Source organism: Ovis canadensis, chromosome 10 (genome assembly GCF_042477335.2).
Source record: "Ovis canadensis isolate MfBH-ARS-UI-01 breed Bighorn chromosome 10, ARS-UI_OviCan_v2, whole genome shotgun sequence".
NCBI classification, from domain to species: domain Eukaryota; kingdom Metazoa; phylum Chordata; class Mammalia; order Artiodactyla; family Bovidae; genus Ovis; species Ovis canadensis.
The window spans coordinates 27,486,692-27,504,827 of NC_091254.1; the positions used below are offsets into that span (position 1 = coordinate 27,486,692).

The 18,136-nt window shown below is 41.1% G+C and overlaps 1 protein-coding gene across 1 annotated transcript in view; it reads right to left on the minus strand.

Annotated features, from left to right (window-relative positions):
* Window positions 1-18,136, minus strand: part of EPSTI1 (epithelial stromal interaction 1) — a 103,114-nt gene that overhangs the window by 52,915 nt on the left and 32,063 nt on the right. Inside the window, exon 6 of the mRNA XM_069601250.1 lies at window positions 7,781-7,854. Coding sequence (XP_069457351.1) covers window positions 7,781-7,854 — 74 coding nt within the window. The remainder of the gene's footprint in view (window positions 1-7,780; window positions 7,855-18,136) is intronic.

The following is an 18,136-nucleotide window of genomic DNA, read 5'->3' on the forward strand; positions in this document are numbered from 1 at the left end:
TGCTTTTGAACTGTGGTGTTGGAGAAGACTCTTGAGAGTCCCTTGGGCTGCAAGGAGATCCAACCAGTCCATCCTAAAGGAAATCAGTCCTGAATGTTCATTGGAAGGACTGATGCTGAAGCTGAAACTCCAATAGTTTTGCTACCTGATGCAAAGAGCTGACTCACTTGAAAACACTCTGATGCTAGGAAAGATTAAAGGAGGGAGGAGAAGGGAACGACAGAGGATGAGATGATTGGATGGCATCACCGACTCAATGGATATGAGTTTGGGTAAACTGTGGGAGTTGGTGATGGACAGGGAGGCCTGGCGTGCTGTAGTCCATGGGGTCGCAAAGAGGTGGACACGACTGAGCTGAACTGAATTGAGCCGAACTGAACCAATTACTGTGACTACTATCTTGTTGCTTACAAAACTTCCACACCTTTTCTTGCCTTTTGTTGTAATTATCAATTTTTCATTTGATTTGTTTCTTATGTTTTTGTTATATATCCTATTTAAACATTAATATAATTAAATATATAATAAAAACATAATTACTTATTTTTTACATCAATATCTGGAATTCATTAGCATTCACTCATATAAAAAATAATACTTGTTTTACTTCCTATCTTTCTCTCTTCCATCCATATGCTGCTTCTTGCACTGAAGCCCTCCATGATTTTATTTTGATCATGTTGATTCTTAATAATGAAAAAGAAAAAAGTTAATCATGTATTTAACTATAAATGTCATTGTTTTCTTTATTCACAATTGTTCTGATATCTCTTCCTGTCTCTAGGGTTCCTTATTTGTTTGACCAGAGTTCATTTTGTGGTGACATTTTTAAGTAAATATCTTAGAATTCACACAGAAGTGATAAATTGGCTAGCTATGTAGGTAGCTTGTGGTGCATATCCCTCCAGGCAAAGTATATTTACCAGGCGCTCTTTCAGGCCCTGGGGCCTTCTTAATGAATCTCTTGTCTAGAAGTTCTTAGGCTCTACCCTTGCAGGTAAAGGCGAGAGTTAGCTGGTCTCTCTCTTCTTCCTCTGCTGTCCTTGTTTGCTGTTCCTTTATACTCCACCTTCTCCCTCCAAGTACTATGTCTGATTTCTTACGTGGTTTATATTGATTAATTTTCTTTTGATTTAGCAAATATTAGCCCCACCCCATGCTATATATGAGGAAACCAAGGCTCAAAGAGGTTAAACAGGAATTTCCTGTTAGGACAGTAATTAAGACTTGGCCCTTCCACTGAAAGGGGACGGATTCAATTTCTCTCTGGGAAACTAAGATCCCACATGCCTTGCAGCCAAAAAAAAAAAGTAAAGCAGAGAGATTAAAAATGTTAGAAGTTAAATTTTGAGACCAGGCAGGCAGTCTGGTCCCTGGTATATCTGGGTCCTGATATACCCTCCCAAGGGGGAAGCACAGATGGTATGATGTTCCAGTGATGAGATAGTTTAAGTGAAACTATTTTGTAAGTAAGTGGCCAGTCAACTTTTATTTTTTTACCAATTATTAATCAATGAAGAGCCTAAGCTATTCCATTTCGTAAAAGAACTCCATTTTTGCAAAGGTACCGGACAAACAGACTCAGACCTTGGATATTGCCTAAACTTGCCCCACTATGCACGAGCCAATCAGCCGTTAGGATAAACCTCCTGACTTTAAGTTCAAGGATTTGTGATTTACCTTGGAAGTAATGATTTACATTTGTGATTTACCTTGGAAGTAGTGGTTTACATTTGTGACATTTGTGATTTACCTTGGAAGTAATGATTTACATTTGTGTTTACCTTGGAAGTGATGATTTACCTTTGTGAAATAATGATTTACCGTGTAAGTGAAAAAAAAACCAATCAGAGATCCACACACGACCCTATAGAAGAGGGTAACCAATCAGTAGTCCTTCAGCCTGAACACCCCTTTTTGTTATGCTTTCACCTGAATATTCCCTATATAAGCAGTGTAAGCCAAAACTCGGGGCTCCCTCCCTATAGCCGCTGCGTCGGTGCCGGTGGGAGCCCCAGCTCGAGCTTGGTAATAAAAACTCTCTTGCTTTTGCATTGGATACTGGCTCCCTGGTGGTCATTGGGAGATTTCGCGACTTGGGCATAACAATCATATCCTAAGAAAGGCAGAAGCTGTTCCTGACATCCAGGAGCTGGCCTGGAACTCATAGCTAAACCTTGGTCTTTTCCTATTGAAAGTAATTTCATACAACATCAGTATCAGAGGAGGTCACTTTATGGCTTAAGAAAAAATAAGACCACTCCATGACATGGCTGAACAAAGAAAAATGTATGAACCTTGTCTAAACTACAAAAATGACTATTAAACTAAACCCCCAGTATTTTGGCAAATGATAGAGACTGGTGCTTATTATTCAATTACAGTATTAGTCTCACTCTGATCTTCCCTCCTTTTAAATAACATATCCGATAACTACTTTGCAATACCCCTGAAATTAACACAACATTGTTAATCAACTGTACTCCAATATAAATTAAAAAGTTTTTTAAAAGCTACTTGATACCTAATCACTATTACTGCTGCTTGCCGATAACAGCCAACCCAGGACAAAGCCCTGTCTTCTCAAACCCTCTCCCACATCACCCAACACAGGCCCAAATCCTATCAGGCTTTTTGGTATCTATAAGTTCACTTCATTAGCATAAGACAGAAAGTTATGAATAGGATGACTTTTGGTTCACCTTACTTGGATTATAAAATGTGAGGTTGGATGTAAGCCTACCATATGGATAAGGGATCAATTTGGCCCTTAAGTGTCTTTTGGAAGCTCCCTTGAAGGGCATTAGAAGTTTTGTGAGCATATTAGAAGACAAACTTGGAACCTAAGTATGCATATTCAGCAGACCTGCCTAGATCCCTGGCTCTCAGAAACTAAAACAGATGAAGATGTGCCTCCTAGGAACTAATCACACTATCATTCAAACGGAAGTAAAAGAGATGCATGGCTCCAATGGCGGGAATGAAGAAAACTTCCCAACATTACCATCGGCAGGTGGAGTGCATGGTGATGCTTGGCAGTGGGAAAAGAAGGTCCTATTTGGGAATGAGCTTGGTTCCAAACACTTTTCCAACTAAGGTTTTAAGAACTGAGCCCTGGACTTCCCTGGTGGTCCAGTGGTTAAGAATCCACCTGCCAATGCAGGGGACATAGTTCAGTCCCTAGTCTGGGAAGACGCCACATGCTGTGCAGCAACTAAGCCCATGTGCCACAGCTACTGAGCCTGCGCTCCAGAGCCCCAGGGCACCACAGCTCCTGAAGCCTGCAGGCCTGAGGGCCTGTGCCCCACACAAGAGAGGCCACCACAATGAGAAACATGCTCACTGCAACTGGAGCCCCTGCTTGTGCAGCTACAGAAAGTCAGCACACAGCAGTGAAGACCCAGTGTAGCCAAAAATAAATAAAGAAAGAAACAAATTTAAAAAAAAGGAACTGAGCCCCTTTTCCCCTAGAAATATTACATATTGAGTCTACCCAGGAGAGTTCACAAAAGCCCATGTACCCTACAGTAAGCTTAACTGTGGAATTAATCCCACGTGAGACCTAGAAGAGGATGTCATTCACGTGTGAGGAAAATCAGAGAAAGCAGACATATTCCTTGGTTTTTCTTTTGCTTCCTGCTGGCAAAATTTAGATCTTCCTTGGAAGAATCAGAAGTCAATTTTGCCCAAGTCTTTATCTTTGAACTGATCGATAGTCTTCTCCACAGTACCCCCACCCAACGCCATGGAGCTACAGTACTTATCACCCATCCCAGCCAGATGGTCCTGACCACACCTCTGAAATACTCATTTTCCCTAGCCCCCCAGATTTCAGGACCAAGATTGGACCTCATCATTCACTGCGTCTGTGACTTTGGCAGCAGGCTCAAATTTCACAGTGGAGGGTCAGTCCTAGGATTAAGCATGAAAGTGAAGGGTAGAATTTAAATTACACAATCCCTCCACCTGTAAAATAAAGATGATATATCTCTAATAGGATTGATCTAAAAATTAAATGACAAATGTATATAATATGCCTAATATGGCTGAAATACCCTAAGTTCTCAATAGTATAGCAGCTTATTACTTTGAAATAGCATTTTAAAGAGCCACACAACTTTCTATATTTTTTAAACCATACAAATGTATAATCTATTATATTAAATGATTATTAGATAGGAATTAAAATTATAAATGCTCAAAACACACACAATTCTCATTTCTCCAGCAAATCCTTATGAGAGCACTGTTTTTCCTAACACCTGCACCCAAAATGCATCTGATTGCCCCATTCACACCTTACCCTAGCCCCCATAACTCATTATGTAGTCTCCAAATTCAAACCTGTCTTGACATCCATCCAAAAGCCACATGGTTAGAAAGATGACTGTGACTCAAAATAAATTACCATTTAAATTAAAAATGCTGAAATTTGAAAAATCTAAATCACAACATCCTTTCTTTGATTATAACAATACATACACACACAGGTTTATTAACTGCTACTTCAGATCCTTAAATCTACCAGTACTATTGACTCATAAAAAAAAATCCTGAAAAATCACATTTCACCCTTTATAAGCAGTAAAGAATGACAGAGTAAAATAATGATGAAAACCATGCCAAGGTTAGAAGCCTATTTCTCCCCTTCACTTTCATGCTCAAGAATCCTAGAACTAACTCTCCACCGTGAAATTTGAGTCTGTCCCCAGCCAGAATAGCAGACTTAATGCACCATTAATCTGGTCTGTTCTCAGCCGCCAATTGAAATAGTCACAGTCATTCGATTGTCAAGGAAAAGACAGTGCTGCAGAAGTACATTCCAGAGGTCCTTTCATAAAAGCCATCCCGTGTGCTCCATCTGCGTGTGCAATCTGCTTGTGTATTTCCAGCCAGCTTGCATGGGCAGATTAATGTGTACAATTAGAAAGCAACCTCACAGGCATTCAATAAACCGCCTTCATTATTACACTCAGGAGAGTCCCTTTAGATGTCAATAAAAGCCTAGTTTTCTGCCTGTTAGCTAAATAATTGACAACACTAAAAATAATCAGAAGCAAATGAACAAGCCTGGAACAAGGTGGTAAGAAAGAGCACATTAAGATTCCCATGGTGGTGCCCCAGGATACTATCAGGAGCTTTTTCTTCAGCAACTTGGAGTTACAGTCTGCTCAAGTCCATGGTTGCCCTATTCTACAGAAAACAAAGACCACCACTCCCAGTCTGATATTTGAATCACACATATCATGGCATCGAAAATAATCCTTATTTGTGTTTCTATTTTGTGATCCTTCATTTGAACACCTTCAGAAGAATCTAACTTTGGGGTGAGAGGATGGAATAGGGAACAGCCTGGTTGGTCTAGTGAAAACTTTGTGCTGTTAAAATTCTGACAGCTCAGGGGAGACTTCCCTGGTGGTCCAGTGGCTAAGACTCCATGCTCCCAATGCAGGGGGCCCAGGTTTGATCTCTGGTCAGGGAACGAAGATCCCACATGCTGCAACTAAAGATCCTGTGCGCCACCACGGAGGTCAAAAATCCTCTGTGCTGCAACGAAGACCTGGTGCAGCTAAACGTATATTAAAAAAAAAAATTCTAACAGCTCACCTATTCAGTTTCTCCATCATAAATTGATTCTAAGAAAATATGATAAAGGCTTGTTATAGAGGACCCATCTTTTCCAAGAAGTTTCTTTCATATTTCTAGCTATATAATGGTCATTCATTTCATTAGCTACTAGCACTTCAAAACACAATATACTTAAAACACACACACACGTATACTTCTTCTTGTGTTTCTCAATAGGCTTTAAAAATCAATTTGAGATACTTCTCATTTTCAGCCAACTTCTTTTCTTCCTGGTTAACTGGGACTTTTACGATAAGCAGAAGAAAGCAAGAGTGAAATATGCATGAAATTGAATTCAGCTCCACTGATAGTGTGTGAGGTGGCTGAGGGTAGAATTCTTTTTTCTTTACAGAAAAAGGATGATCTCTAATGTTTAGTAAAACACAAACTCAAGAAGCTGGAGGACTAGGAAAAATAAAAAAGGTTTGCTGACACAATCTCCCACATCCGCTAAAACTCTAAGAATCTCTTATCCTTCACCTTATCATGTTAAAACTTCGCAGAGGATGGGCTTGTTTTCCTAGTCCTGTACCTAAGATTCCTCACAGTGAGAAGGTCTTGCCTTTTCCAGTATAAAAGGAGGATGCCACAGGATAAATGCATTTTATTATGTATTACAATACATTACAATACTAAAATACTTTCTTATTGTTTCCAGGCAACATGCTCCCATGGAATCCCTGTGTCTCCTTCAACTCCTCTGATTGGCCAAGAAATCAGCTTTCATCCATTATCTACCAAAGAAGGCAGAGGCAACAATACATTAACCCAAGTCTATTGCCTGCCTCCCTCAATCTCCAGGACAGTCAACTTCTCCTGGTGTTTAGCTTCACACCAGCTTTCTTACCCCATGCCTGCCTTAAAACTAAAGTGGGGAAAGATAACACCATTCATTAGCACTTCCACCCAACCCCATTCCATCTCCCACTTTTTACCTGGCCTGGGTAGCAGAGGCAAAGTGCCCCATTTGAGAAGGGGTGAAGTGAAATATTGAGAAACATATTTTGCATTCCGACCTGAGTCTTAAAGCAAGGAGTTGTTGCTTACAACAGATGAAAGAAAATTTCAGTGGAATGAGAAAACCAGAGAGGGCTGTACTTAGAAGAGGAATACACTTTAGGGTGTCACATATGCTCACACCAACATGCGAATAAGCTTAAATTCTGCAAATGAGGTATAACGATGGGAACAGATAAGAAGAAGCAGTCAGAACAATCCATCTGAAAGTGGGAGGCCAATGTCTAGCTCTGGTGCAACCAAAAATCTCTATACAGTCTTTACAAAATGAGCTTTCTGATCCTATTCAACAAGAACCTCTTTCTGTACGAAGTTACTTATCAAGTCCCCATAAAATGAAATCACTTGTATACCATTGATATATTTTATTTAATCCTTACAAATGGCTGATGGGATATTACCAACCCTATTAGGAAAAAAAAAACTACTGAGGTTCCAAGAAGTTTAGTAGTTTGTCCAAGGTCACAGCTGGAGAATGGAGCTAGGATTTTTGAACCCAGATCTGCTTGGTTTTAATTCTACAATATTTGGTATTAATCTAGGGACAGAAATACAGTTCTTCGATTTTGTCTATTCTTTTAGGCGGTGTTACTTAGAGCTGGGACACCAACTTATGATAAAGCATATTGTGGTTGCCCTATACATGTTAGCTGCTGTGATTCGCAAGTCACACTGGAAAAAGTACCTTGAGGTATGACCATCAGTTGGAGCTGTGCTGATAACTGTGAAATTATTTCTCAAATCTTGTTTATAAAAATGTAAGTCCTCAGTCCATTAGCTAAATCCCTAGTTAGATTCTGCTTGGGTACTTCTTTTCAAACATCATCTTGCTTATATTGGTGTTTCGGAAGTCTTCATAATCAAAACTAACCTGGATTACCAAAAAGTCAAGCCCTCCAAGTTATTTAGAATTTCTCAAATTTAGCAGTATTCACTCTAATCTGTTGACTACTAACCACGACTTTGGTGAGTATAGATGTCTCCAAACTTAGAAACTCACTTTTAGAGTTCAATTACATAATTAATAGGCAAAAATTCATTACCAGATATTTTAAACAGTTACCTTCAACTGGAATTTAAAAGCACAATGAACAATATCTCTGTAAAATGTACAAAGTTCTGAAAACAAACTTACTATTGCTGATGCTCTCTAAAAGTTTCTCTTCTGAGGTTTTCTTGAAGTCTTTTTTTCTCCTCTAATTTGTTGCTCTGAAATTGCAAGTAACAGAATATTATCTTTTAAGGAAGCTTTAGGTGAAAATGTTGGCTTAAAACTCAACATTCAGAAAACTAAGATCATGGTATCTGGTCCCATCACTTCATGGGAAATAGATGGGGAAACAATAGAAACAGTGAGAGACTTTTATGTTTTGGGCACCAAAATCACTGCAGATGGTGACTGCAGCCATGAAATTAGAAGACGCTTGCTCCTTGGAAGAAAAGTTATGACCAACCTAGACAGCATATTCAAAAGCAGAGACATTACTATGCCAACAAAGGTCCATCTAGTCAAGGCTATGGTTTTTCCAGTAGTCATGTATGGATGTGAGAGTTGGACTAAGAAAGCTGAGCACCAAAGAATTGATGCTTTTGAACTGTGGTGTTAGAGAAGACTCTTGAGAGTCCCTTGGACTTCAAGGAGATCCAACCAGTCCATCCTAAAGGAAATTAGTCCTGAATATTCATTGCAAGGACTGATGCTGAAGCTGAAACTCCAAAACTTTGACCACCTGATGTGAAGAACTGACTCACTTGAAAAGACCTTGTGCTGGGAAAGATTGAAGGCAGGAGAAGGGGATGACAGAGGATGAGATGGTTGGATGGCATCACCGACTCAATGGACATGAGTTTGAGTAAACTCTGGGAGTTGGTGATGGACAGGGAGGCCTGGCGTGCTGCAATCCATGTGTTTGCAAAGAGTCAGACATGACTGAACGACTGAACTGAACTGAGCTAAGCAGAATCATGATGTTAAAATTACCCAAGGTCCACAATCTTTAGGTTCAGATGGCCTCCATAATCCATTATGGTGCCTAGCAGGGCTGCAAACATAATACCCCTCTCACAGCTCTTGGGCCCTACACTGAAAGCCAGAAGCTCCGAGTTCTTTCCATGGTCCCCCTCTCCCAGCTTGATGGGTATAATCACAAAAATCAGTATTTCATATTTTTAATCTTAGTTCAGAAGATAGCAATATTTCTATCTTAAGCAATGTTTTCAAAATGTTCTAGGGAAAACATAAAATTTCCATACCAATCATGTTAAATGAAAATGATGATAAATGGTTTAATAGTTGATATAAATATATATGTAATGATTAAATAGTTTATACTACATACATATATATATATATGCTAAGTCTACTGCTAAGTCGCTTCAGTAGTGTCCGACTCTGTGCGACCCCCTAGACGGCAGCCCACCATGCTCTCCCATCCCTGGGATTCTCCAGGCAAGAACACTGGAGTGGGTTGCCATTTCCTTCTCCAATGCACAAAAGTGAAAAGTCAAACTGAAGTCACTCAGTCGTGTCTGACCCTCAGCGACCCCGGGGACTGCAGCCTACCAGGCTTCTCCGTCCATGGGATCTTCCAGGCAAGAATACTGGAGTGGGGTGCCATTGCCTTCTCCACATATATATATATATATATATATATCACTCTATATATCCTGATCGGATAGACTTCCTAGACAGCAAATTTAATGGGGAGTTGATACAAGTTCCACAACACAGGAGAGATTTGAAGTTTTAATGTCAAGCATCTTTTATTTGCTTTAATAATTTAAAAAAATGGACTTGTCCACTGGGAAGACCTGTGAAAAAGGAATACAGAAATCATCACTTCCAAACTCTAACATAAGTTTAGTTCCATTTTCCAAAGAGGGAAAAAATTGTTCATTTCCGTGGAAGTCTTCATTCACACAGAACTATTTACTTATCCCATCTTGAAAGGTAAAATAGATGATTTCAGTTTCAGGGAAAAAAATAATAGGAAAATTTACTCCAATCTGAAAGCATGAATTACAATACAAGGCAATGGGGTTATTAATGAAACAGTTCTAGGAAGCAAACTGAATAAGCATGATCTCAATCTAGAAAAAAAATCTTGACTCATGAGACCAAAAGTGGTCAATTTTGATGAGCTCCCCACATCTCGGGGGGAAGAAAAGGGGGCCAAGGGTTAAAAGGCAGCAGGCAAGCAGCAGGTAGGTATTGCTCAAACCAGAATTAGGAATGCTACCGAGAGAACAGTGAGAAAGCCACACAGGCATCTAGAGGCCAAGGCTGGGTTCCTTCAGCAAGGTCAGAGACTGGAACATGGACTCTCATCTCTTCACTAGTAGATTGTCACTGTACTCAACTCACAGAAATAGTTACCCAGTAGCTATATCCATCCAACAAAGGTCAGTGTATCCCTGAAGAGTTGATGGGGAAGTGGTTCTCAAAATTCTAGAGTAATTGAGTATTCAGCCCCTTCCACTGTGGTAGTTGTTTTAATTGTTTTGTGTTGTTCACCAAGTCGTGTCCAACTCTTTGCCAGGCTGCTCTGTCCATGGGATTTCCCAGGCAAGAATACTGGAGTGGGGCGCCATTTCCTTCTCCAGGGGATCTTCCCAACACAGGGATCAAACCCGTGTCTCCTGCTTAGCAGGCAGATTTTTTTACCACTAAGCCACCTGGGAAGCCCAGGTATTTTAGTACACTAATCCAAACACTTAGATTTAGTCAGACTATTTCTTTCTGTCCATTTAGCAGTGAATTAAGGAGTCACCCAACCATACTTACACATGCATATACAAAGGCAGAATGTAAAATATCTTAAGAACGTGAGGTCCAAAAGAAAAAATTAGGGAGTCGGTTCTAGATTTACCATCACTGAGTGACCTTAAGCAAATAATTTACTATCACTGAATTCCAGGTACTCATTAAACCTTCATCATATACCTATTATATGCTCCATACTGTGTTCCGTTAGATGCTGGGACTACAGATATAAACCGAGCAGTGCCTACCCTGGAAAATTCAAGAAGCTAGCTGGGACCACAGACAAGAAAGCCATGATGGCAAAGTGTAAAATACATTAGGGAGTAAAGGCTTGCAAATCTCTAGTATGAATATAAAGAAACAAGCACAGAAGTGGCCTGTTGGAGAAATGCTTTCAGTAGTTCCCATAAACATTCGTTGGGTGTCTTCTATGTGGCAGGCCCCATCTTAGGTTAGGGGTAGAGTCAGGGTTAGCCAAAATTTGAATAACATTTGGAACGTGATTTCTAACCTTGGGTTCATGAATTAGGTGTCTGTTAGAACTATGCTCAGTTTTATGGTGAATGAGTTCATAGCTTTCTTTCTTCAGATTTCCCTAGGGGCTGGTGATCAAACAAAAGGATAAGAACCACGGGTCTAGTGAGAGATAGAAATTCTAGATGGAGACCAATATTAAGCAAGAACTTCGCAGGGGGAAACGGGGGTAGTGGGAGCAGGAGACTGCATTCCACTGTATGAGTCTCTCACTGCCCAGGGGCCTGGCAGAGAGGTCCGAAGGGCTAAAACAGAGGCAGCATTCAGCTCCCCAAGCTTTGCATCCCGGCACAGGGGGCTTCAGCATGGCAGAGGTATCTTTGTCTATTTCTCACAAAGGTACCACCTGTCACCTCTGTGGCAGTCTGAGCACCCACAGAACTGCCTGCCTGGACGAAGCATCTGTTTCTAATTTGCACGAAGGCAATGATGGGCTAGTTATGGCCCTGACTAGGAAAAGGGCATATTTATAACATGCATTTTCAGTACCGAAAGGCAGAAGAGAATATATCAGTTCAGGAAACCCCAAGAAGCTTCTGTATAAATTCAAAGGGGTTGGTACAAGATGGGTAGAAGATAAGATTGAGAAAGGAGGAAGGGGCAATTATAAAGAAATTTATATGCCAAATAAAGGCGTTTGGACTTCATTAAAGGCAATGATGAGCCACTGTGTTACTTTAAGCAGGATAGTAAGCAGTTAATCCTGAAAGCAACATGAAGGATACGCTGCAGAAAGGATCACAAATATAAAAACCAATGGTGTGGTTCTCACAAGCCACAACATAAAGTTATGAGTCCCAAATTAAGACAACACAGACATAAAAGAAAGGACAAAGTCTGGAAAAATATAGGGGACAGAAATAAGAGGAGAGTAAAGAGGAAATACGGGAGGCGAGCTATACTAATGTGTGTGTGTGTGTGTGTGTGTGCACGCACGCACTCAGTCATGTCAGACTCTTTGCAACCTCATGGACTGTAGCCTGCCTGGTTCCTCCATCCATGGAAATTGTCAGGCAAGGATACTGGAGTGGGTTGACATTTTCTTCTCCAGGTGATCTTCCCAACCCAGGGATCGAACACACATCTCTCATACCTCCTGCATTGGCAGGCAGATTCTTTACCACTGTGCCACCTGGGAAATCCATATTAATAATAGGATGAGTCAAAAAAGGGGGAAGAGTACAGGTGACTATGATTTAAGAGCATCAGAATGAATGTGAGGTCAGTTTTGAACCTGTTAGGAGTATGCTCATTTGTATTTGAGATAAACTGTGGCACATCTAGAAAGGAATAGCAAGCATACAGTAAAATAGACGTTCTGCGATTCAGGAATACGGTCTGGAGATGGGGCTTTCACAGATCATCAGCACAAGCAAAATCCGGATGTGGAAAGGTGGGGGCCTTCACCTAGGAATATGGCGGCACAAGGCAATGAGAAGATGAATGGAAGGGACCTGACGGAACATCAGTATAGAAAAACAAGCAGGGAACAGGGTCCAGAGGAAATCCAGAAGAGAGAATCTGAAGGACAGAGTGCTTAGTAGATACAATATTACAAACAGTTTAAATAAATTAGGAACTAAAGAGTCTCCACTGCATTTTTCAACTAAGCTCCATCTTAGCTAGATCCAAACCAATGAATTACTAGAGACAGAAGTCAATTCTGGCCCACCAAGGAGCAAGTAAAGGTGAGGATGCAAAGAGAGTGAGTTCCTAAAAGCCAGCTGAGCTCAGCAAATCACCTAGGGAGCATCACTTAAAACAGATTTTGGAGGGGAGCAGTTCAGATGATTGATAGGAATTGGTCTACAGACTGGCATGTGGGAATCCAGTAGGGCAGAGAAGACTTTCAAGAAGCTGAGCTGTGATGCTTGGGAAGAAGGAGTTGAAAGCAAGCCAACATAGAGAAGATTTGTTTTTAAGGTGAGAGATTTGAGTATGATTATACCCCAAGAGAGAAACAAACAAGAAAGCTACAGAAGAAATGGAGCCTTAACCGATGGAGCAACAAGGTTCCTGAGGAGGATGGAGGAAAGATGGGATGGGATGGGAAGCACACGCGGGAGAATCCATCACGGCAACAAGGAAAAGCAGTTTCTTATTCCTCCTGAGATGAGGTGGGTGTAGAAGCAGCAAAGAAAGAGTAAGGAAACAGAAAAATATAGAGACTTTCAGCCTCGTGGTCTTTATCTCTGAGACGGTGAGAAATGAGGTCATGTGTTGAAAATGAAAAGTGAGGATAAGGGGGAACAATGTTGATAATTAGAGATGAGCCTAGACTGCAAAGGAAGACGCTGTGCCCTGGGGATGATAAAAGACCCAGATGAGAGGGAAGCCCAACAATTTCTGTGAGAAGAGGAGCCAAATGTATTTTTTCTCTAGCAACCCAGTTCATGTGAGCTTCAGTTTAGTTGCTCAGTTGTGTCCGATTCTTTGCGACCCCATGAACTGCAGCACACCAGGCCTCCCTGTCCATCACCAGCTCCCGGAGTTCACTCAGACTCACGTCCATCGAGTCGGTGATGCCATCCAGCCATCTCATCCTCTGTCGTCCCCTTCTCCTCCTGCCCCTAATCCCTCCCAGCATCAGGGTCTTTTCCAGTGAGTCAACTCTTCGCGTGAGGTGGCCAAAGTATTAGAGTTTCAGCTTCAGCATCAGTCCTTCCAATGAACATGTGAGCTTAGTGAAAATGAAATAATTAAGCCAATCCAATTTGTGTGTAGAATAAAGTCCTGTCTGCCATCCACACGAGAGGTTGTTATAGTAATAGAGGTAGGGACCTACCAGATGGACCAGGGGTTAAGAATCTGCCTTGCAATACAGCCGACAGAGGGTTCAGTCCTTGACTGGAGAACTAAGATCCTACCTGCCTCAGAGCAACTAAGCACAGGTGCCACAGCTGCTGAGCCCCACACCACAGCTAGAGTCTGTGCACTGCAATGGAAGATCCCACACACCACAACCAAGACGCGACTCCGCCAAATAAACAAATAGTTTAAAAATAGTAAGAGAGTCGAATGAGACAGGGTGCTTGTTTACAGATATAGTCAGTTAGGCCAGGGCACCTTATTCCATGCTTACTTAGCACTATCCACGGTATTCAATACAAAGGGGTTTGCATGTATTGTATCCCTTAATCCCACCAGTCCCATTATTATATTATTATACCCATTTTACAGACAGTGGCTTCCCCGATGGCTCAGTGGGTAAAGAATCTGCCTGCAATGCACGAGACACAGGAGACATGAGTGGGATGCCTGGGTCAGGAAGATCCCCTGGAGGAGGAAATGGCACCCCACTCCAGTATTCTTGCCTGGAAAATCCCATGGTCAGAGGAGCCTGCTGAGCTACAGTCCATGGGTCGCAAAGGATCGGTCAGACACGACTGAGTGACTAACACACAGACATGCTTTATTACAGATAAGGAGAGTGAAGCATAAATAAACGAATGGCTTACACTTTGTCCTATACCTGCATTTCAGAGATATCATTAACATCCCAACATTATGTGTTAATTAACGGGGTCAGTTAATGAGACCCTACTGCATTTCAACAATCAGAGGCTTAATGCCCACGCTGGGTCATACACAAAGAAATGCATAATGTCAGAACCATATTTCTGGGAAAAGCTTGAAAGTTTGGTTTTGTTCCTTGAAAGTTTTCAGAAATGGAAACTTTTCCCAATTTTTAAAAGCAGTATTGGAATAATTACCTTGATGTTGAGTTTTAACCCTAAAATTGTTCTAAAGTCATTAGCCCTTACTACTGTTTGTTTCCTAGAAATAAGCAACAGGTGTGAACCCTTAAAAACACGTATGTGAATGCTCCTCTGCACCTAATATGCAGACCTCGTTTTCTACGCTAATAGAAAATGAAGTAGGTATGAAGTAGCTCCTACCTCACTTTTAGCATTAAAACTAACTAATTATGTTTTTCAGTGTCTATAAAAAATACCATGACCTCTAAGGCTCCACATAACTTCATCAGCTTTATGACTTTATAGTTTATTGGAAAGAGCAAAGAAAGGTTTCATCTGCCACTCAGATTTCTAGCTGGTTTCTTGCCCTCTCTGACGTCCTGATGCTCTAAGAAGTTGGGAGAATTGAATGAAAATATTCGTAAACTATATAGCACTATCTATTATTTCAAACATGTGTTGATCAAAAGCAGAATAAGATAAATCCAAGAGGTAAAGAAGGTCTTTGACGTGGACTTGGAGATTTTCATTTTTTAAGTTTGTGGGCATTATGAAAGTCTGAAAAAAAATCAAATCATTACTTAATTCATCAATGTGATTATGAGGGGAAAGTGTGGTGGAGGTTTATTTTCATGGCACTGCATTTGAGTGAAAGGCTCGCTATGACGATTCCTGAAGACCTGTCTGCCATGCTGAGATCAGTGACAGAGCAAGTACTTGCACGTGGTATGCTGCTGTTTTGTTTTTTCCAAGGACTTAATTTTACTGATGCACCAATATTTTAGAGATATTTTCTCTTCCATATAGATTTCCAAGAGAAATTAATACACTATATAACCACATGCAGTATAGTAGCTTTCTGTTGGTGCTATACCAACTATAAACTTAGTGGCTTAAAACAATATGAGTTTGTTAATAATCTTACAGTTCTGGAGATCCAAAATGGGTCTCATGGGGCTCAAATAATATACTGAGGTTGAGGGAAATTAGCAGATTCCAGTACCAGCTGTCATGTCCGCAAGGCTTTCAGGTAGCTAGCAATATGAGTGCCCTCCAAAGACTACTGCTGAGTTTTTGAGCCTGGTGGGCTGCTGTCCATGGGGCTGCACAGAGTCGGACACGACTGAAGCGACTTAGCAGCAGCAGTAGCAACCCCTACAATATGTGGCTCAAATCATGAGCTCCTTATTGCCAAATTCAGACTTAAATTGAAGAAAGTAGGGACAACCACTAGACCATTCAGGTATGACCTAAATCAAATCCCTTATGATTATACAGTGGAAGTGAGAAACAGATTTAAGGGACTAGATCTGACAGAGTGCCTGATGAACTATAGACTGAGGTTCATGACATTGTACAGGAGACAGGGATCAAGACCATCCCCATGGAAAAGAAATGCAAAAAAAGCAAAATGGCTGTCTGGGGAGGCCTTACAAATAGCTGTGAAAAGAAGAGAAGCAAAAAGCAAAGGAGAAAAGGAAAGATATAAGCATCTGAATGCAGAGATCCAAAGAAGAGCAAGAAGAGATAAGAGAGCCTTCCTCAGTGATCAATGCAAGAAATAGAGGAAAACAACAAAATGGGAAAGACTAGAGATCTCTTCAATAAAATTAGATACCAAGGGAACATTTCAAGCAAAGATGGGCTCGATAAAGGACAGAAATGGTATGGACATAACAGAAGCAGAAGCTATTAAGAAGAGGTGGCAAGAAAACACAGAAGAACTGTACAAAAAAGATCTTCACAACCCAGATAATCACGATGGCATGATCACTCACCTAGAACCAGACATCCTGGAATATGAAGTCAAGTGGGCCTCAGAAAGCATCACTACAAACAAAGCTAGTGGAGGTGATGGAATTCCAGTTGAGCTATTTAAATCATAAAAGATAATGCTGTGAGAGTGCTGCACTCAATATGCCAGCAAATTTGAAAAACTCAGCAGTGGCCACAGGACTGGAAAAGGTCAGTTTACATTCCAATCCCAAAGAAAGGCAATGCCAAAGAATGCTCAAACTACCACACAATTGCACTCATCTCACACGCTAGTAAAGTAATGCTCAAAATTCTCCAAGCCTGGCTTCAACAATATGTGAACCGTGAACTTCCTGATGTTCAAGCTGGTTTTAGAAAAGGCAGAGGAACCAGAGATCAAATTGCCAACATCCACTGGATCATTGAAAAAGCAAAAGAGCTCCAGAAAAACATCTATTTCTGCTTTCTTGACTATGCCAAAGCCTTTGACTGTGTGGATCACAATCAACTGTGGAAAATTCTGAAAGAGATGGGAATACCAGACCAACTGACCTGTCTCTTGAGAACTTGACCTGCCTCTTGAGAAACCTATATGCAGGTCAGGAAGCAACAGTTAGAACTGGACATGGAACAACAGACTGGTTCCTATGGAAAAGGAGTATGTCAAGGCTGTATATTGTCACCCTGCTTATTTAACTTATATGCAGAGTACATCATGAGAAATGCTGGGCTGGAGGAAGCACAAGCTGGAATCAAGATTGCTGGGAGAAATATCAATAACCTCAGATATGCAGATGACACCACTCTTACTGCAGAAAGTGAAGGGGAACTAAAAAGCCTCTTGATGAAAATGAAAGAACAGAGTGAAAAAGTTGGCTTGAAGCTCAACATTCAGAAATCTAAGATCATGGCATCCGGTCCCATCACTTGATGGGACATACATGGGGAAACAGTGGAAACAGTGTCAGACTTTATTTTTTTGGGCTCCAACATCACTGCAGATGGTGACTGCAGCCATGAAATTAAAAGACACTTACTCCTTGGAAGAAAAGTTATGACCAACCTAGATAGCATATTGAAAAGCAGAGACATTACTTTGCCAACAAAGGTCATCTAGTCAAGGCTATGGTTTTTCCTGTGGTCATGTATGGATGTGAGAGTTGGACTGTGAAGAAAGTTGAGCACCAAAGAATTGATGCTTCTGAACTGTGGTGTTGGAGAAGACTCTTGAGAGTCCCTTGGACTGCAAGGAGATCCAACCCATTCATTCTAAAGGAGATCAGTCCTGGGTGTTCTTTGGAGGGAATGATGCTAAAGCTGAAACTCCAGTAAGAAGAGTTGACTCATTGGAAAAGACCCTGATCCTGGGAGGGATTGGGGGCAGGAGGAGAAGGGGACGACAGAGGATGAGATGGCTGGACGGCATCACCGACTCGATGGACATGAGTTTGAGTATACTTGGTAATGGACAGGGAGGCCTGGCATGCTGCAATTCATGGGGTCACAAAGAGTTGGACACGGCTGAGCGACTGAACTGAACCCCTACAATAAGAACTCTGTTTCCAGAAATCACATCTATTTTTATGTCCTGCTGTCCGAAGTGCCAGTCATCCATTTGGTCAGTGTAGAGCTAGGGGTACCATGTCACAGTTTTGTAGCTCCTACCTATAATATAGGTTTAGTCTCTTACCCAGTGGCCTTCTTCTATCTTCAAGCCAACAATGGCAGGCTAAATCTTTCT